General features: G+C 45.4%; 1 protein-coding gene across 2 annotated transcripts in view; it reads left to right on the forward strand.

The window, feature by feature from the left end:
* Nucleotides 1-21,952, forward strand: part of MCC (MCC regulator of WNT signaling pathway) — a 207,861-nt gene that overhangs the window by 10,572 nt on the left and 175,337 nt on the right. For both annotated transcript variants that reach the window (XR_014172954.1, XM_081930451.1), the window contains exon 2: nucleotides 13,911-14,158. Coding sequence is in view for 1 of the 2 variants with exons in the window: in XM_081930451.1 (XP_081786577.1) it covers nucleotides 13,911-14,158 (248 nt within the window). In the remaining variant the exon portion in view is untranslated. The remainder of the gene's footprint in view (nucleotides 1-13,910; nucleotides 14,159-21,952) is intronic.

The following is a 21,952-nucleotide window of genomic DNA, read 5'->3' on the forward strand; positions in this document are numbered from 1 at the left end:
TCTAAGCGCATTTTGCGACAGGGAGTTTCATTAGTGTGAGCAGTTTCTGAGCTCTGGGTGCAGTACTGCACCTAAGATTTCAGATTAAAACTGCAGAGTGGAAGGAAAGGAGGACCTTTTTCTGCCTCCCCACTTCCAGCTACTCTCTGAAGACCGGAGAAGAGACCCTCTTAAGAATATTAGAGGGGAGGGCAGGGGAAGGACTAGACCATGTGAAAACTGCAGTTCATTCATTTTCAGCTTTGTATTATTGTTATATTGGGACGGGGGTAGCGCTGTGGGTTAAACCACAGAGCCTAGGACTTGCCGATCAGAAGGTCGTGGTTCGAATCCCTGCGACGGGGTGAGCTCCCGTTGCTCGGTCCCCGTTCCTGCCAACATAGCAGTTGGAAAGCACCTCAAAGTGCAAGTAGATAAATAGGTACCGCTCCGGCGGGAAGGTAAACGGCGTTTCCGTGCGCTGCTCTGGTTCGCCACATGACCCGGAAGCTGTATGCCGGCTCCCTCGGCCAGTAAAGCGAGATGAGCGCCGCAACCCCAGAATCGGTCACGACTGGACCTAATGGTCAGGGGTCCCTTTACCTTTATCTATTCTGGTTATAAAAAAAAGCACGCCTAGACATTCCGTTGTTGCGCCAACAACCTAGGTTTAAGGTACCATTTAGCTCCTAGCTTTCATCTCAGTTTCTAACACTGGTCAAGAGATTGTTGGTATCTGTTAACTGATACTATGCAGTGGGTTGATGACATCAAAAGGTAATTGTGATGGTACGCCAACAAACAACCTACTACACAGTTTTAACTGTCTCTGTGATGACCACCTTCCAACAACCCTGGGCTCTGGGTGTGTGTGAGAAGCAGGATCTTGGTGCCAAGGCCTGGACACTTGACCTATGCCTTTTCACTTGACCACCTTTATGGTCCCTATGTGCACAAAAACTGTTTGAAACCTGAGAATAGTAGGGTTTCCATGCTGTAGTTTGTATGTGCATAAGGACCACACAGGTAGTCTAGTAAATGTGTTTAGTTTGTGATGGGTTTAGACTTGCCTCCCCAGGTTTACTGTACAGGAAAAGGCATTGTGAACTTGTGAAGAAACCTGTTTGAATTGATGTGTGTAGCACAGAGAGCTAACATTTATGAGCTTTTAGTGATTTCACGGTCTGTGCGTCAGATTTTAGCATACAGGTTTAGAGATGGTGTTTTAACCGATTTTTTTTTTTTAAAAAGAGTCTCTTGCAATTTAAATAGGTGATCTTATTCCTGTATGATGCCACTGAAAGGAGTAATTTCACATTTTTATGATAATTGTTACATGGCTTGCTGGAGGAAGAAGGATTACTCTTGTGTGCTGATAACCTGAGAAGTGGTTTTACATTGCCTCCTTATGGTTTCTAATATATTTGTACAGATTCTTATTTCACATATTTCAGTTTGTCACTAGATAATTTGTTTAAACCTATTTTGGAAGAGATTAGGGTAGTCATGTGTATTTTATCCACGTGTACTTTCCTCTCCATTTTACAGCCCACATTGAGTTTGAACAGGACTTTCCTTACCAATGACCTCAGTTCAGGATCTGATAAGCCCAGAAATGATACAGATAAGGCGGGTTCAGCGCTCGCCCACCTGTCCATCCAACCTCTGCTGAAAAACCTCCAAGGAAGGAGAGTCCACAACCTCCCAAGGGAGACCATTCCACTGTCGAACAGCTCTTACTGTCAGAAAGTTCTTTCTGATGTTTAGTTGGAATCTCTTTTCTTGTAACTTGAAGCCATTGGTTCCAGTACTAACTACCCTCCAGAGCAGGAGAAAACAAGCATGCTCCCTCTTCCACAAGACAGCCCTTGAAGTATTTGATTGTCTGAACATGGCCAGTATCAGCATTTGCACTCTTTTGAGTTTTCCAGTTGATCAAGGCAGAAGCTTCTGAAATACAATGCAACCCTTGTTTTATTTTGGATTGCTTCCATTTTCTGAGTTCAAAGATTGCTTTCCCCTTCATGTGGGCCTCATGCCAAGCATTTTTGTCTGAGGAGCCTTCCTTAGCAAGTGTAAATTGGGACTAATAAGAAGGAGAAAAGCATTCCAAGATGTAGAGAATTGTAATGAAACCTTCCCCTCCCTCCTTCCATTTTTAAAAAAGTAAACAAGGGGTAAAGAACAAATTAAAGTCATAATGCACTTCACTGAACATTTAAAGCAGGATGGGTGGTGGCAGGGTTGTCCAGACAAGCCTGCGAAATTGGTTTGGAAAGAACTACTTGAATACCTGTAAGCTCTCTCTACTGTTGCTGAGAGTATTCATGTGCATCTGACAGAATTAGCAGTGAAAATAGGGACTATCTCCCTTGTTTAGTGGCTGTTCTCTAGGTGTTAATTAGCACGGTTCATTTTAATGAGAACATTTGCCACCTAATTCCTGCTGATACTTTTATTGGGAACTAAATTTTAAAATATGCAAAGCATATTTGCACAATCTTAGTAAAGGTGGCAAGAAATTTAGAACATTAAATTATATATTTAAAAAAATGTTAACCGTAATAATAAGAAAGTGCTACCCTCCGAAATTAAAACTTGGCTCATGAGAACATTAACTGTGAAGTGAAATCAGTATGGTTTTGCCAAATAAAATTCAATACAGCAATTGCTATAAGAAAGATTTACATTTTTTAAAAAGACATAAATCTGATGAGAGCAGATTAAGAGCATTTTGGTAACACTGTGCTTTTTTTCTTAATGAATTACTCACTCGCCCCAAACCGAACTATCACTATGGAACACCTAGAAGAAAGTTATTTTTTAAAATTTGATAATCAGATAAATATGTTAAAATATTAATTACTATATTGCTTTGCCTTTGTTTTATGATACAATTCCCATCATCCATGACCATTGGTTCTGTTAGCTAGGGATGATGGGAGTTGTAGTCCAAAACAATTAGAGACCCGAGTTTGGGAAGCCCTGATTTAAATTGACCACAATATTATGTTCTGTATATTTTGTGAAGGCGTAAAATTGTTTTGTTAAAGCATATAGCTGGTGTAGTTTGATCATAGGGGATTGTGAGCAACCTAAAGAACCCTATACCCTTGCCTTGGGCCTTTTAGTCAATCTACAGTAGAGTGCTGCTGCTCTATATTCAGTAGGTGCTGGCAGGTGTCAGTGACCGTGCTGAGGAGGGCTGCGCTGAGGAGGAATGGTGGGAGCCTTCCCCTCCCCCTCCTCCTGCTTCTGATCAGGATCCTGAATCTTCCCAGGAGCAGGAGGATAGTATAGATTTGGAACAGTGGTTTGCAGAGGGACATAGTTCAGAAGGCAGAAGCTAGGAAATACTGTATGGGGAACAGCTAGGAGAAGCAGCACTGTGGGGGGAGAGTGCCAACAGATTCACTATCTCCGGAAAGCATTCCTCCACTCAGCCCATGGAGAAGAAGAGCTGATAAGGTGGAAGAACAGACAGTACAGAGATTATGAGCTTTTTTTCAAACTATAGTCAGTTGTGTCTGAGGGACAGTGAACTGGCCACCTGTTTAAAAAGTTTGAGGACCCCTGTTCTAGAGGATGTCACAGGGCTGTTTCACATGCTAAGGAGGTTCTTACACGGAAGTCGAGGTCTCCCTGAATGCAGTCGGATTGTTCTTTTATAAACAGGACCTAAATAATAAATCCTTAAGCCAGTTTGACAATGTTGTTTTCGTGGATAGGATTCCCACTGTGTTTATGCTGCAAAATTTTGATCTTCTACTGTGCTGCAGACTTCCTAGGAGCCTTCTAAATGTCTGCATCACAGAGAATTGAAGCTATTTTAACTTGCCAGTATCTCTTTGATCAATTAATAGTGTTAGAAATGAATCTGTCTCATCGTACTCCTATTAGCATTGGGACTTTTCCCAGAGTAGCAGCTGGTGGTTGAAATACGTTGCAGCAGGAACCTTGCCATATTTCACATTCTTTGACTTCTCTTTGAGGGAGTCCTGTCTTAGTAGTGGGGAAAGCCACTGAGGTTTCAGCTTTCATGTTTGTCTTTCGGTTTTCATTTCTTATCGCTTAGCAAGAAGGTTATGTTGGCTTAACCATCTTGTAGTTCTGGGATCTTTAATTGGATACTGCTATGCAAGTTCTTTTAAAATAAGAGCTAATTTCCTGAAAGAGGCAAATTAGCTTTGATTTCCTCCCCCCAGCCCCACATGCTCAAATGGGTATTTATGAGTCGAAAACACTTTCTGTGTCACTAAATCAGCAAGGTTAATGGACACTGAGTGAACCAGATATGCAGTAAATCTATGAGTACATTCCACTACATTAATACTGGAGTTTTAAAAAATATATGAATGATATACAGTGACTGACAATCTTGGCAGTGTGGAAGATTATAAAGCCAGTGCAATATTACATTTTGTGGCATGTAGCAGTAATATGTTGGAGGCCAGGAAATTGTTCCCCATGCTTGTAGCTCTAGGCAGCTTAGGTTAATTGTTCCGAGCTAAGCTTTTCCGCATTGATATACTTTTCAGATGGGTTCTAATGTTGGGATGGATTTTAAGGGCTCCGTAAACTTGTGTTAGAATTTAACTGAAAGGCAAGACTTTGAAACCCACACACAGTACAGTGGTACCTCTGGTTGCATACGCTTCAGGTTACAGACTCCGCTAACCCAGAAATAGTGCTTCAGGTTAAGAACTTTGCTTCAGGATGAGAACAGAAATCGTGGCTCCAGTGGTGCGGCAGCAGCAGGAGGCCCCATTAGCTAAAGTGGTGCTTCAGGTTAAGAACAATTTCAGGTTAAGAACAGACCTCCGGAACGAATTAAGTACTTAACCCGAGGTACCACTGTACTAGCATAAGACCTAAAAGGTGATACTAAAAAGCACGGGCAAATAAAAAGTTATTCCCATAGTATCAAAAGGACCCCAAAGTTATTCGGCAGTTGAACAGACTCCCACAAGAGGTGCTGGACCAGGGGTCAGCAAACTTTTCCAGCAGGGGGCCGGTCCGCTGTCCCTCAGACCTTGTGGGGGGCCAGACTATATTTTTGGGGGGGAAATGAATGCCCCACAAATAACCCAGAGATGCATTTTAAATAAAAGGACACATTCTACTCATGTAAAAACACGCTGATTCCCGGACCATCCGTGGGCCCGATTGAGAAGGCAATTGGGCCAGATCTGGTCCCTGGGCTTTAGTTTGCCTGCCCATGTGGTGGACTCTCCTTTTCTGGAGGGTTTTCAGGAGAGGTTGAATGGCCATCTGTGCTGGATGCTTTCGTTGAGATAACTGCTGCTGAAAGTTGGACTAGATGGCCCTTCCCTTCTATCTCAGCAATGCTATGATTCCGTGAAGTTTTCAAGGCTTCTTGATGAAAAACCTGGAAATAATAGTGTTACGCTACCATTGGAAACCCCCCTCCCCCCCACATCTAAAGTTGGTTTTGGCATGCATAGAGGAAATTCCTTCATTTTATTTGTAAGATTTTTTTTAGCTGCCATAGGGTCACAGGGTGAGTTACAACAATATAATCATACAATTCCATACAAAGCTAGCATAGTATAGGTTAAACAAAGCAGAAGAGCGAGGTCTCAGAAAAACACCTTAGCTGTCAAAGCCAAGGTAAAGTGTGCAGCAGAAGATATAAAGGGGGGGCATGGTCCAGAAGTTCCCAGGAGCACCAGGTAGGACTGGAAGAGAGACCTCTCTGAAATCTTGGAGAGCCACTGAAAGTCAGTGCAGGCAATACTGAGATGGATCAGTAGTCTGACTGTATATAAAGCACCTTTCTGTAAAGGTGTTAGATACACCTCTGTGGAAAGGGAGCTGCACAACTTAAAGGCTACCACAGAGAGAGTGTCCCTCTCCCAAGCTACCATTCCCTGAATTTTTTTTTTTTGGGGGGGTGGAACTTCCACATCTGACTTGGTTTTATCTGCATGTCTTGGTGTGGGTTGTTTTCAGCTTTCAATCTTATGTTGTTGTTGTTGTTGTTGTTGTTGTTGTTGTTGTTGTTGTTGTTGTTGTTTGCAGATTTGGTAATAGAAATGGCCAAAGGTTGTACCCATGTGTACTGTGTGGTTCACAGAACTTGTAATATGTCACCTCATGTTTGGGAGTGATTGTGTGGAGAGGAAAATGCCCAATTCACCTGTGTAAACATTGAATTGGTTGCAGTAGATAATAGCTTTACTCTTAAAAAAGTCAGAACAGGGATTTGTTTGGATTTATTGTATGATCACATTCCAGCCAAACAAATATTTAAGACATCCTTTTGTAGAACAGATCGGCATTAGAGTTTTGAAGTGTGTCAATAGAACATTATTTTTATTTTATTTTATTTATTAAATTTTTATGCCACCGTTAACCCCGAAGGAGTCCAGGGCAACAAACAACAAAACTGCAAAAGAATACTGTCACGGCCACCCAGGACGGGTCCCAGCTCACCAGAGACCTCACTCCGTTGCAGTTTATTTACAGGAAAAGTTTACTGAAGATTTCTGCTTCTCGTACAGTTCAGCATCGTGGCCGTACGTCTGTCACGTTAGACCGCTGAAGTCCCCTCTGACTCCTCCCCTCTTCCACACCAACTTAATAGCCTGGCTCTAGACCACCTCTTCCTCTCCTTTCTTTTCCGCAGGGTCTTCCTGCCCCCCTGGGTTCCCTCTCTCCGTGACTCGCCTGAGGCTGAATCCTCTGCCGCCTCTTCCCCCCTCCTTCTGGCTTTAGGGCCGGGCTCCTCCCCTGAGCTCTCTCCACTTCCGCGCGCCTCTACGTTTGAACTTGGCGCGCGTACGTTGCTGCTGACCTTTCTTTCGACCGCTACACCACCCCTTGTTCTGCTCTCCACCCTTTCCGGCTGAACACCTTGCTCCAACCCCCTTTCTCTGTTCTCTCCTAATCCTGCTCCCTCCGAGAGGCTGACGACTCCACCCCCTTTTCTCCGTTCCGGCTGAGACGCCTCTTGCTGCGTCTGTCTTCCACTGGGCTCCTCTCCGCTTCTCCCTTCTCCTCCCTTTTGCTTGATTAAGGTAACCCCCTTTTGAGAATCCTCTGACTCGCTGCTCAGACTCGTGGATTCCCTCAGAATTCCGTCATCTTCTTCCTCATCCTTCTGCCCCTCCTCCCACTCGCTCTCCGTCTCCTCTGTCATCTCCTCCTCTCTCCCAGAAACCCTGACATCCATCCCCCCCTCGAAGCCCCCCCTTCCCCCCTCCCGCTCGCCGGGTGCAGGTTGAGGAAAACGTGGTTCTTCCGGGGTCGGTTCAGGATACAAGTTGTCCACTTCAACGTTCTCCTCTGTCATCTCCGTATATGTGTGTTCGAACTCGGGTTCCCCACCCACAGACCTCACAGTCTCTTCCTCCATCACTGCTTCTCCTGGCGCTGCCTGCCAAGGACCTACCATCCATCTCTGACTCCATGCCTCCCTTGGCTGATCCACCCACCAACAAGGGCCTGTCTCCTCCCCCCCCAGTCTCGGATCCCTGGCCGGGCTTGTTTCGGGCGTATGGCCCTCGGGTGAGGAGAAACCCTCGAACGTGCTGTCTGACAAAGTGGGCGTGAAAAGCCAATCATCAAAATACTCCTCGGGCATGGGCTTGTGCGGAAAAAGTGCATGGAACTCCTCCTTCAACAGGGGTTCGTCCAACGCGTAACCCGGCACCCAGCTATTGGCAGAGGCCGGAGTGCCTTCCCTGGCTAGAAAATATTCAACTCCCTCCTCCCCCCATCTCGAGTCCAGTATCTCTGTGACCTCGTTAAGAGGTTCTGGTCTTGGCGATTCCCCCCCCTCAGGCGCCCTCCTACGTGGCTCTGGGAGTGCTCCTGACTCTTGAAACCTGTGTGGGGTTTTGTAGGGAGTGAGCACCGACCTATGAAAGACCGGGTGCACCCTGGAACCCTCCGGAAGGGCTAGACGAAAAGCCACCGGATTGATCTTAGCCTCAACTTGATATGGCCCTAGCTGCCTGTGTCCTAACTTCTTCTTGGCCAATGACCTGGCCGGCATCGCGTGGGCTGCTAACCACACCCAGTCCCCAATCTGGATGTCCTCTCCCGCCCTCCTGTGCTTATCGGCCTGCACCTTATACGCCTGTTTTGCCAGCTCCAGATGTCTCCGCAGCTCCTCGTGCACCTCTTGCAACTCCGCTGCAAACTGGTCGGCATCTTGAGGCCCCCCCCCTCCTGGTGCCGCAAATCTCGGGAAGGTTCTGGGATGACGGCCATTGTTCGCGAAGAAAGGCGTCACCCCGGTGGATGCGTGTTTCGTGTTGTTGTAGGCGAATTCAGCCATCGGCAGATAGTCCACCCACGCCGCAGGTCGCTGGTTGGCGTAGCACCGCAGGTACTGCTGCATGATCGCGTTGACCCTCTCCGCTTGACCGTTGGTTTGTGGATGTCTCGCCGATGTCAGGTTGATTTTGACGTGCAAGATGCCCAGAAGCTTTCGCCAGAAAGTGGAAACAAACTGGCGCCCCCTGTCGGACAAGACGGACTGCGGAAGTCCATGCACTCTGAAGACGTGATCGATGAAGAGCTTTGCGGTCTGTTCTGCCGTCGCCACCTTGGCACAAGGGATGAAATGCGCCATCTTGGTGAACAAGTCCACCACCACTAACACCGCCGTCTTACCTCTGGAGCTGGGCAGGTCCGTAACAAAGTCCAACGCTACCCTCTCCCACGGTTGCTGCGGTGTCTCCAGCGGTTCTAGCAATCCCGCCTGCTTCTGGTGCACTGGTTTGGACCTCTGGCAGATATCACACCTGGCGACGTAGTCCGCCACCTCTCCTCTCATCTGGGGCCACCAAAAGTCTCTAGCCACCAACTCCATCGTCTTCTCTTTGCCGAAATGGCCTGCACTAGGGGCGTCATGCAATTGTTGCAGAACCTTGGCTCGAAGATCGTCGGTGGGCACGTAAAGGGCACCCTTACGAGTCAAAAGTCCATCTTGCAAGTGGAACTCATCGTTGTCTCGCGACCCTCCGCGTAGCTCCTCCATCTTGGACTGTGCAAACTGATCCCTTTGCAACGCGCGTCGCACCGCGTCCAGGTCGACTGCGATGGTAGCGCACGTCCACGCCTGCGGTGCGAAAATGTGCTTTGCTGCGATTGGAGCTGCTTCCTCCAAGTATTGCGGCTTTCGGGACAGCGCGTCTGCAATAACATTGGAGTCTCCTGGGATGTATTCTATTTTGAAGTCGAAATCCGCAAAGAACTCCGCCCAGCGCATGTGTCGCTGGGTCTGTAACTTAGCCGTCCGCCAATACTCTAAGTTCTTGTGATCCGTGCGGACTTGCACCGTGTGCTTGGCTCCTATTAAGAAGTGTCGCCACGCTTTGAAAGCTGCATGAATGGCCAACAACTCCCTGTCCCATATGGTATAATTGCGCTCCGTCTTGCTGAGCTTCCGGGAGTAGAACGCACCCGGTCTCCAGTTGCCTTGCGAATCCTCTTGCAAAAGAACGGCCCCAACCGCTCTGTCTGACGCATCGGTCTCTACCCGCATGGGTCTGCCGGGATTCACGTGGAGCAGCTGCTCTTCGGAGGCGAAAAGACCTTTAAGCGTCCGGAAGGACCGCTCCGCTTGTTCGGTCCAGACGAACTTCTTCTTCTTGGAACTGAGGGTGTCAGTGATAGCCGCCGTCGCGTTCGCAAAACCTTTAATAAACTTGCGGTAAAAATTGGCAAAGCCGATGAACCTCTGGACCTCTTTCCGATTTCGAGGGCTTTTCCAGTCCAACAGCGCTTGAACCTTAGCCCTGTCCATGGCCAGTCCCTCGTCGGACAACTTGTAGCCAAGGAAATCAACCTCTCTGACATCAAACTGGCATTTTTCCAACTTGGCGTACAGCCTGTGGTCCTTCAGCCTCTGCAGGACCTCCCTCACGTCCTTATCGTGATCCTCCGACGATTCCGAGAAAATCAGGATATCGTCGAGAAAGCAGACACACTTCTTGTAGAGGAGACCTGCTAGCACGTGGTGCATAAATGCTTGAAAAACGTGGCTGCCATTTTGGAGACCGAAAGGCATGACTCTGTATTCGTATGTGCCCAGAGGGGTGAACATGGCGGTCTTCCACTCATCTCCTTTCCGGATGCGGATGAGATTGTAAGCTCCACGCAGGTCCAGCTTGGTGAAAATCTTGCCCCTCCTGACGGTCGCTAAAAGGTCGTCAATCTTGGGCATGGGGAAAGCTTTGGGCTTAGTCAAGCTGTTTATGAACCTGTAATCCACTATAAGCCTTTTTTGGGGCGTGTTTTTCTTCTTCACAAAGAACACAGGGCTGCCACCCGCTGCCTTAGATTCCTGGATGAAACCTCGCTTGAGGTTATGGTCTATGAACTCCCGAAGCTCTTGCATCTCGTCTTCCGACATGGAGTACAGCTTGGCAGCAGGCAGTTGCGCCCCTGGCACTAAATCAATCGCGCAGTCGTAAGGTCTGTGAGGCGGCAACTTGTCAGCTTCCTTCTCACAGAAAACCTCCAAGAAGCCCTGGTACTTGTGAGGCACTGTTTGCACCATACCCAGATGCAACTGCTGCTCGGCTTCTCCTCCCTGATCGGTCTGAAAGCAATGCTGAGCACAATACGATGAACAAAAGGTGATCTGCCGCTGGTACCACGCAACCGCGGGACTGTGCCTCTCCAGCCAACTCATGCCTAACACGATGGGTGTGTCCGATAAGTGGGTGACATTGAAACTAATAAGTTCTCGATGGTTGCCAATCTGCATCATCATGGGAGGGGTTTGCTGCACCACTTGCCCCCCCAGCAACTTCCTGCCGTCTACCGTGACCACGTTTAGAGGCGTCGTTGCAGGCAGGAGCGCCATGTTGTGCTGCTTAACGAACTGCAGTCCCACGAAGTCGGCGTTGCTTCCCGAATCGATCGTTATTGGAACCTCGAGGAGTTTCCCATCAGGCAACTGGAGTGTTGCTGTGAGCAGAACTGCCGGTCTGGGAGGCAAAGGGTCCACGCTCTGCAGTGATGCTGGGGGCTTGTCTACAGATCCGCCTGGCTGAGCCCCAGTAGCTCTGCTTCCAGCCAGGCACTGTCGTTTCCCTGAAGCTGCTCCCCTGGTTGCACCTCTGCTGTTACAGTTGCCAGTGCTGCAGTGTGCTTCTGGAGCCTCTGGGGGCACTCTTTCGCCATATGGTGCGCACTGTCACAGATGTAACACTTCCTGGTTCCTCTAGGAGGCTTCGCTTTGGCTGCACCAGGGACAGGGCTCTGGGATGGCTTTTGAGCCCTAGCACCACCAATCTCCATTGGCTCCTCGCTGCCCTTCCCCATTGGCGAGGGGTGCGCACGGCTGAAATCCCTGTGCACAAAAGGGAGAGTCCTCGCTTGCGCACGCGCTTGGGACCCGTCCTCCTCGTGCCACGGACGTCCCTCATGTCGAATTCCAATAGCTAAAGCCCGTTGCACCACGTCTTCTAGGGTCTGGGGTCTGTCCCCCCTAGCGATCTCATCCTTGATGGGGGGGCTCAATCCCTCCCAAAAAAGATCTCTGACCGGCTTACTGTCCTTTGGCCAATCTAAGGCGGTGAGCAATGCAAAAAATTTAGAGTGGTATTGGCGCACAGTCGCTTTCCCCTGCCTCAGCCCGTGCATTTGACGGCGCGCAATGTCCACATCCACAGAGGATTGAAAACAAGAATCCATCGCTTTGATGAACGCAGTTGAATTGCGACGGGCCGGTCCATCTTCGCGCCACAGATTGCGTAGCCAAGCCCTGGCCTCCCCATGCAGGTGCGAAACAATGAACCCCACTTTCTCCTCCTCATCTTTAAAATCGTGACGGAGTAAATGCAGTGCATATACGACGTCCGCTCTGAAATTGGGATAGTCTTGCAAGTTGCCATTAAAATGCGGAACCAGGGCACCCCCCCTCCGTCCAAGCGCAATGCCCTCCGCTCTGGAACCTGGGGCCCCCGCCCTGTCCGCGTGTTCCCACCTTGCCTGCAAATCCTGGCACGTCTTCTCCAAGTCGTCATTCTTCTTCTGCGAAGCAATGACTGCCGATGTGAGAGCGGTAACCTGATCCCGCAGTGCAACCAGCTGCTCCTCAGCGCTCATGGCTGCTCCCGTTCGTGAGCTTCGCAAAAAAAAATTTTTTGCTTTCTGAGAGGGGACTTACTGTCACGGCCACCCAGGACGGGTCCCAGCTCACCAGAGACCTCACTCCGTTGCAGTTTATTTACAGGAAAAGTTTACTGAAGATTTCTGCTTCTCGTACAGTTCAGCATCGTGGCCGTACGTCTGTCACGTTAGACCGCTGAAGTCCCCTCTGACTCCTCCCCTCTTCCACACCAACTTAATAGCCTGGCTCTAGACCACCTCTTCCTCTCCTTTCTTTTCCGCAGGGTCTTCCTGCCCCCCTGGGTTCCCTCTCTCCGTGACTCGCCTGAGGCTGAATCCTCTGCCGCCTCTTCCCCCCTCCTTCTGGCTTTAGGGCCGGGCTCCTCCCCTGAGCTCTCTCCACTTCCGCGCGCCTCTACGTTTGAACTTGGCGCGCGTACGTTGCTGCTGACCTTTCTTTCGACCGCTACACCACCCCTTGTTCTGCTCTCCACCCTTTCCGGCTGAACACCTTGCTCCAACCCCCTTTCTCTGTTCTCTCCTAATCCTGCTCCCTCCGAGAGGCTGACGACTCCACCCCCTTTTCTCCGTTCCGGCTGAGACGCCTCTTGCTGCGTCTGTCTTCCACTGGGCTCCTCTCCGCTTCCCCCTTCTCCTCCCTTTTGCTTGATTAAGGTAACCCCCTTTTGAGAATCCTCTGACTCGCTGCTCAGACTCGTGGATTCCCTCAGAATTCCGTCATCTTCTTCCTCATCCTTCTGCCCCTCCTCCCACTCGCTCTCCGTCTCCTCTGTCATCTCCTCCTCTCTCCCAGAAACCCTGACAAATACAATTAAAAGAAAAGGGGGAAAAACATTTAGAAACAGTCACATATTCTCTCAGCTAATAATTTCAAGGTTTTAAAAGTAGGGCGGAAAGTAATGCCAATATATTTCACATCTGCCAAACCCATGCACCTCTTTGGTTTCAGATAGCAGCACATGGGTAGATGAGTAAAAAAACCCAGGACACAAATTTTCACAGCCTTCTAGCGGTTATGATAGCTCATTTACCAGAAGTAATGTCTTTAGTGTTAACTCTGGAAGTGTATACTCGATTCTGACCAAACCAAGCCTCCTAGAGCACAATATACATCAGTTTGTTTTACTTCTACTTCTTTGTTTATGTGTTTCATAACCTTTGTATAGTCTTGGTCATTCTCAGTTGCAATGATCAAGGCACTACAAATGCTAGAACATAAAGTACGGGTATGTAGTTTCTCAAGGGTTTGCTTTATGTGGCTCTGCCAAGAAAGCACTTGGAGTTTACCATATGTTCGAACCAGGACCGTCTTTAGCATATGCGCCACCGGGGTGCAAAGATCCGCCCAGCACCTCATTTTTAAGGGAGGTTAACTCAAAGTTGTTGACTTTTTGGGGGAGGGTGATCACTCACCTGTAACAATGACAGAGTGGAAAAAAACTGCTTTTGTTTGATGCTACGGAGCAAGAGAATGATGGAGGAGGGGAGATGAGGACTTCCGCTTCATTGCTTTCTACTGCCGCTGATTGAAAGTCATTTGGCGCCCCTCAGAGTTTGGTGCCCGGGTGCACCGCAGCCCTTGCACTCCTGGGTAGAGATGGCCCTGGTTCAAACATCACTTCTGTAGCTGAAATCTTATCTCAAAGTTCCTTTTAAGAAATGGGGGGGGGGGGAAATGAAGTTACTTTATCAGACTTGAAAACTTCTTTTGAATTACTGGCTACTAATCATCCAGTACAGAGGTGCTTGTCTTTGTACTAAACTACAATTGTTTGGGTCTTCTCTTTCTCCCTTTCTACTTTCTCTCATGTTTCTAGGAATGACTTGCTGATGGTTTGCCGCCAACTGAACATGGAGGATTCTGTGGCTGAGATCATGCATCAACTTGGCGCAGATGAAAGTGGGAAGATTTCCTTTCAGGAATTCACACGATGCCGCATGCAGCTTGTGCGAGAAATCAGGAAGGAAGAAGTGGAACTCTCTGTGAAATCAGATGACTCTTGCAAAAAGAAAACATTAAGGGATAGAATAGCTTCCTGGCCAACAAGCAGCAATAACAGTTTGGGTAAGTGTTGTTTCGTTATGCCTCCATTGTCTAAAAGTAAAGATTACACAGATACGGCCACCATTGTGGTATCATCTAGTTCAGGCTTGTTTTGAGACTATAATTCCCATCATCCCTGACCACTCGTCCTGCTAGCTAGGGATCATGGGAGTTGTAGGCCAAAAACATCTGGAGGGGTGAGGTTGAGGAAGCCTGATCTAGTTTACTGGAGTAAATCATTTTCTTTCCGGCATGCTTGTTTTAGCATCATTTGCGGAATTTGTGCATGTATTTTAAACTATACATATTGGGAACACACTACAAACTGCTATGTGTGAAACATTTTGCTAAACATGGCTGTGTATTTATTTCCTACGTCTATGCACAGGTGTGCTTTGGAAAATGTATGAAGTGGTCGTCGAGATCTCCCCATTGATACTTGCTTAGTTCTCAAGCTTATGGTTCTGGCAAGTAGCAACAGCTTGTTTCTCTGCATGAAAATAGAGAGCTGGGAAAGAGGATTTTAGGCTGCATCTGTTTCGGGCAGCTCTGCCCCTAATAGTTGTTTATTGGGCTTTAAAAAAACAAAACACCTGAAGTTTTAGGACCAGAGTTAACACGATCTTATTTTGACTGAAGTCCCACAAAACCAGGAAATTGATGCCTTTATAGATGCACCAGGTGATCAGCAGTGATGCTGTACGTTGTCACAGACTGAAGTGGTGTTTTTTCCCTGTGAAGTTAGGCAATGATGTGTCCTTGCTTCTATCTTATTAAACTTCTTCTTGACTGATCTTCCCACAAATGTGGGTGCAATAACTTCTCATCCTCTTGCAAACCTTTTTAAAACTTAGATGATTGCTCACTTGATTTGCAGATTACTGTAGGAAAGAATATCTAACTATACAAAATAAAAAGTTATAGAAAAATATATAGAAGGCCAAGTGTTCCAAGACCATGGATAGCCACAAGGTAGAACAAGTTGATTCCTGCAAGTATCTCAGGAACGGCTTTCATTACCAACTGGACTGTGCAATGCGAATTAGCACAGTCCAAACAAAAATATACACTAATTGCATTGCCTTGATATTTCTTCACAAACGGCAGTAAATTTGTTGCAGCACCCTATGGGTGAATACAGCAAAAGTTGCGAACCAGAATTTGTATGGAGCCTCAATCTGTTTTTCTGGGCTTAAGTTTTCAATAGGAACAGCTTGGTGTTTCTTTCTTGGACCTATACTGGGTATCTGCTGTCTTTGTACCTAGTGCAAATCTATGGTTTAGAGAATAAAAGATACAGATTTGAAAAAAGCTACATGCGTCAGCTAATGGACCACGTGCAGGACAGGCTGGGCCTGTCTTAGTCTGCCTCTAACAAATTCATATCACATCTACATTTTTCTGTAGTTACCTAAGTACAGAATAACAGTTTTGTTGGCACATTTTAACGTTTTGCCCTCTAAGATCCTACATAGCAAATTAGCCAAGCTTCTCTTTAAGGATAGGTGCCATCTTTGCAACTTTAATTAGAGCTTGAAAAACTTTCTCCTGGCCACTGAATGTTGCACCAGATTAAGTTTCCAAAGCGAAATGAAGTTTATTCGGAGGCATCCTCACTTTTAATGGGTTGCAGTAATCTTACCTAGAGGTTTCCAGAGCATAGACGACAGAAGTTAGGCTATCTCTGTCCAGATATGGTGGCCCTACCAAAGCTGATGGGTCAGCAATGGATAGGGAAGTATGTTCAAGCTATATACCCTCTCATTCAAAGGGAGCGAAGATTGCAGCCTTGCTGGTAGCATCAACGTCTGTACTTTAGTTTTAGTATAGAACATGCATTCAACCTGTATAGGATGTCAAAGTAGGGCACATAACATTAAGCATTCCATAAACTGCTTTTTGGTGGAAAGGCCTTCTGAATTCACATTTTTTTCTGGATGCCTTTTAAAAGGCCATTATGTATGAAAATATACTTCGTGCTGTTTAGGTAATTTAGACTGTTAAGGGCTATTTTATAATAGCAAGATGCGATATTTTGCAATCTCTTAAAAATTCCTTCATTAATAGAAAACATATGTTCTTAAAAAAACCTGGTTTCTCATGAAGTCTTAGCTTTTTAATTATGTATATTATGGGAAACTGTTAGTATTTTGCTATCCTACTTGGAGCGGTGTGAGTTCACAGCCCCGATACTCGATTATTGACACAGAAGAATATAAGCATTTCTTCATTTTGTATTAGGTTATATATAAATAAGTAAATGCAACTTTGTTAAGTGGGTATTAGCTTCCTAGAACTGGTAAGTTTACTTAGGATTGCAGGTTTAGATGCCACCAGGGTGGACTTGATTTAAATCACTAGTCATTAAGACTTGATTTAAATCATTTTTTTGACAGAAAGACTCATTCTTGCTGGTATATTCTTAATATTTACAACCAGACGAAGATTTCATTTTTGGAATAATAAATTTTCAGAGTAGTTTTTATAGTTATATCAAAAATTACTGATTTGGTTATACCGTTAGAAATACATAGACCGATAATTATGAAATTATTGTGAGGTTTAGTAAGTTAACTATGGACAACTTTTCTTCTGTACTTTATTGGAAGGCAAAAAACAATAATTTCCTTAAGAACAATTTAAACAATTAATTTAGCTAAAACAATAACATTATAGCATATGTATCCGTGTTTGTTAACTGATGTGGTTAAACTTTTTTAAAAAAACAAAAACCTTAGACTGAGTTTTAGCACACATGAAAAACTTAAAACAAATCCTTATTTCTTGATGAATAGCCTTTGGACTATAATGGAACTTAAATAGAAAACTATCTTTAGAAAGATTTTTCCTCCAAAAACATTTTATTTTTAAAATCCAATTTAAATAAAAAAAACTGATTGAAATTTTAAAAAATCCCTTTAAAAAAAAATCATTGATTTTTATCCACCCTGGTTGCCAGCACTTGACATGATAGTTTTATTAGATTTGTAATATGAGAGTGAATAATGAATTGATCAAGGCCAGAATCTTAAGCGTTAGGCCATGAATGGGGAACCTGTGACCCTTCCAATGTTGCGGGACTACATATCCCATCATCCCTTATCATTGGCCATGCTTGCTGAGATGGATGGATGTTGGACTCCAACAGTGTCTGGAGGGGCACAGGTTCCCTTCCTCTACTTTAGGAGATCATTTAAACCATTGTTTTCCAAACTTGGGCCTCCATCTGTTTTTGAACTACAATTCCCACCATTCCTAGCTATTAGGACCAGTAGTCAGGGATGATGGGAATTGTAGTCCAAAACAGCTAAACACCCAAATCTGGGAAACACTGATTTAAACCTAGAATGAAAGAAACAGACCTATGTCTTAGGCAAAGATCCCAAGACAACCTGGCTGGTAGCCAGATTCTGCACCCAGATTTGTAGGCACAGATCATCATCTAGAATAAAATAGCTTTCTAGGGAAAAGCTGAAGTCACCCTTTGGGGCGCCTCAGGGTCAATTTTTATGGTAGCCCGAATCTCAGTTGTACGGGTGTATGTATATATCTCAATTTTAACTCATGAGCTATTGCTGCAATCTGCTCTAATTGTATATTTTATCTTTAGGAACGCTGCCATCATTGTGTTATGCGAACTGGGCTTTGACCGTAATAAATTATCTATCTAACACACCTATGCCTTGTTTTTTATCTTGTTCTAAATAATTGCCTGCTAAAAGTATGGTCTTTGTTTTGTAATTCAATTCCAAACTAACTTTATAAATAATTTTATAAACTATACACTTCGTTTGCCAATTGTTTAAAAGCATTGGTGATAATTTTGTATCAAGCAAAAGTTACTTTGAAATAAAATTATGCTTTTGTGCAAGTCTTTGTTTAATGTTTATGCTGAGGGATACAATTGCAGTGATAGCTGTTTACAGCTTGAACAGTGTCTAGCTACTGCCCTTTTTCTGAGGTGTGTGCCTAATCCTGGCTACTTAAGTTGAAAAATTCCAAAGAAACTGTGACTTAGTTCTCTAGTTCTCTAGAATTATGTTTCATCATGTATGAGATTGACACTGACTTTGCTGCTGTTTGTTGGTGAACTACACAGCTCTTTTCACCAGAGGGTTAATTGACAAGATAGCATTAGGGTGCCACCTACTGAAAAAAAGAAGACAAAACAGTCGGGAAAATCTTTTGCACAGGTTGGAGGGCTGGGAGAGTGTGATTGTGGAAATGAGGTCGTTTTTGAGCTTTAAGAATAGGGCAGGTATAGAACGCAGGCCATTGAAAGTATCCTATGTGTTGATATTCCATGACAGTCTGAAACTGTTCTGCTTGTAGAGAGTTAGCATATTGCTAATGTTTGTCCAATAGAATTGAGCCAAATGCTAAAAGTACCTAATTTTAACTAGATTGGAAATGTGATTTGCCAGAGTATATACTGATCCCTCAATGCAAAAAGTGAAGTTACAGGGAACCAGGCAGAGGGCCTTCTCGGTAGTGGCACCCTCCCTATGGAATGCCCTCCCAGCAGATGTTTAAGGAAATAAACAACTATCTCACTTTTAGAAGGCAGCCTGTATAGGGAAGTTTTTAATGTTTGATGTTTTATTGTGTTTTTAATATTCTGTTGGGAGCCACCCAGAGTGGCTGGGGCAAACCAGTCAGATGGGTAGCTAACAACAACAACAACGATGATGTTTTAGCTCAGAACTCTACGCCCTCTTCTGCTTTAGAGTTTGGCTGTAAAATTTCATGGGCATTTAGTTTTCATGTTGGTCTTCTGATGTTATAAGATTACGGCTCTTATTACTATGCACAGCACTCTCCAGAATAAGCGTTTGTAGGTAAGTAATACCTCTTTTTAGTGGAGCCAAGGGATAAAAAGAATATTGGGAGTTCTCATACAGAACAAACATGCAAATTGATTTTAAGGCTTGTGGTCATAACAGCAGATTGACTTTTTATGTGTATTGGCACTGAGTTTGTATTTCTGTTATCTATGCTTTAAATGCCATCACTGGTGTTGTTGCACACCATGCTGGGAGTAAATTAATGTTAGCAGGTAGATGTACTATCCTCAGATGGCTACCATCGCCAACTAAGCTTTCTTCTGAGTAGACCCACTGAAATTGAAGGTCCAAAGTTAGCCATTTCAGTGGATCTGCTCTGTGCAGGACTAACAACCCAGGTTGGGAATAAGCTTCCTTGAAGTGAGCAGTGTTTGCTTAAGAGTAAACATGCATAGAATCGGGCACTCCTGTCTGTAAATAGATTAAGACAACATGACTTTCCAAGGAACTATTTATCTTAGTTGCAGAAGAGCATTGGTCGGGGAAAGTGGCAGTCATGTAATACACAGAACAATCTAACTTGAAGAACTTTGTGGTAAACATGTTAACTGTGTTTTGCTCCAAAGTTTTACTGCAATTAGCATAATGTCAAGATAAATGACCTATTGTAAGAACTGTGCATCCCATTTTCTGTGTTCTCTGCAACTGATATGTGCAGTTTTCATTAAATTGTCTTGTGTGTGAGTAATGGTGTAGGTCAGTCTTAATTAAATAGAAAGCAAATGATTTGTTGTGAGTCCCCTCCGAAACAGATATGCCATGCTGTAGCTTTGCTGGCAGTCACTTTATTTTTGTTTTCTGAACTTCAGGGGGAAGAGCTCACTATTATGTAGCTAGAAACGTAGCAGCCATGAAGAAGAGGGAGATATCAGTAGACTAAGGGGGACACTGAGGTATGCACAAACACATAAAATCTGTCGCGGGGGGATCCTAAGGGGAGAAATCTCAAAATTAGCTACTTTGGAACTAAATGACATGGATTTTTGAGTGGGGGGCAGGCAATGATGAAATAAATTTGGCTTCTTTATAATAGAATGTTTTCCCTTAAGCAGAATCTGATAAAATTGGGACATTTATATTGTTGCTCTGATCTTTCAAGGCTTGCATAATAAATTCTTATGCATTTTTATTGTCTTATGCATCCTATAATTACATAAAAGGAAGAATCGTAGCATTTGTTCTCTATAAAAGCTGTGAACTGGTCATTAATAATGGGTTGGGTGGAGGAAAAAAGGGGGCATCTTAATTTGTAGGCTTCAGGTTTGTAAATCTGTCACGTTTATCGCCCTGGAAAATAACTTTTCTGTATGCAAAAGTTACCTATAGAATTGCCAGTGTTCTTGCTTTGAAAGACTTGATTTCACCTGAAGTATTTTTTAAATTGGAGCTGGAAATGGGATACTGCCCTGATAATTCCTCATACAGAAGCAGAAGTAAGTGGGGGAGAGGCAGCTGGCTGGAAAAGCAGGAGAGGTACAGTGGTACCTCAGGTTACATACGCTTCAGGTTACATACGCTTCAGGTTACAGACTCCACTAACCCAGAAATAGTGCTTCAGGTTAAGAACTTTGCTTCAGGATGAGAACAGAAATCATGCTCTGGCGGCTCAGCAGCAGTGGGAGGCCCCGTTAGCTAAAGTGGTGCTTCAGGTTAAGAACAGTTTTAGGTTAAGAACGGACCTCTGGAACGAATTAAGTACTTAACCCGAGGTACCACTGTACTGGTATTGGTTAACACCAAGCCTAGTGTTTCCCAAACTTGGATCTCCAACTGTTTTTGTACTACAGTTCCCATCATCCCTAGCAGCTGGTGACCCATGTTTCGGAAGCACTGACCAAGCCCCTTACCCATCTTGCAAAAGCAGCTGCTCTTGTTTCTGGGAGGTATTTTCATCAGCACTGGGCCCCACTGAGTCTATAGACCAGTGTTTCCCAACCTTGGGCCTCCAGCTGTTTTTGGACTACAACTCCCATCACCCCTAGCTAGCAAGACCAGTGGTCAGGGATGATGGAAATTGTAGTTCAAAAACAGCTGGAGGCCCAAGGTTGGGAAACACTGCTGTAGACCATCAGCCTGAGTGGCTGCAGCTGTTCAGGGTTCTCTCCCCAAACCAGCTCACCTGCACTGGTGTCTTTGGGTTAAGGCAAGGGCTCAGCCCCTTTTATTGTTTTGTAGGCTTCGTGAGCGATGTTTATCTCCTTCTCTGGAGGTGAGAGCCTGGATGTGGTCTAGATGTGGGTGCGAGGCAGGAGGGAGCGTGGAACTTTTGTGAGTCACACCTGGCTTTTGTTTTTGTAAATGTCTCCTTGTGGATGTTCCCCCAGACATCGTCCTCTGCTGCATTTCTATGTCTTTGAGGTGGGTCAAAGATGTTATGTGTTGGGGCCAGGGTCAAGGGCGGGATGGGAGTGGGACTGGTATCCATTGGTGAGGAGGAGCCCATCAGAAGCTTTGCTCTTTCTGCTTCACCCACTGTATTTCAGAATTGGGGGATACTGGGCAGCCAGCCCTCTGGCCTGGTGGTGCTGTTGCTAAATCCCTTGTCTGCCCAGAATAAAACACCACTCGTCCATTGTCAGGGTTGGAGCCAGGGCTTAGGTCAGCAAAATAAAACAATTAGTCACCTAAGGCCAATGAAGTTAACTGCTTATTCAAGGAAACAAACCACAGCTCTGGCCTAGTGTTACACTCGGCAAGCTTTTCCAGGTCTTGCCCCGATGAAGCTGTTGCGAGTACTGAAGGTCCTGGCCTTTCCAATGTCCACTAGGACTCTTGTCCAGGGCCTTTCCCACACTGTGATTATTATTTCCATTGTACTGTCTCCATGTCCCTGCCCCATGTACGTTGAGGCCAATGGTAGGACCATGGAGGTTCACGCTTGCCACTGGGTCATTGGGGCAAAGCTCTACCCTCCATTTATTTCAAAAAGTGCACAGTTTAATGTTCAAGTTCCACTGGTTTTGGTGGAACT

Source organism: Podarcis melisellensis (assembly GCF_964234715.1).
Source record: "Podarcis melisellensis genome assembly, chromosome: 11".
Taxonomy (NCBI): Eukaryota; Metazoa; Chordata; class Lepidosauria; order Squamata; family Lacertidae; genus Podarcis; species Podarcis melisellensis.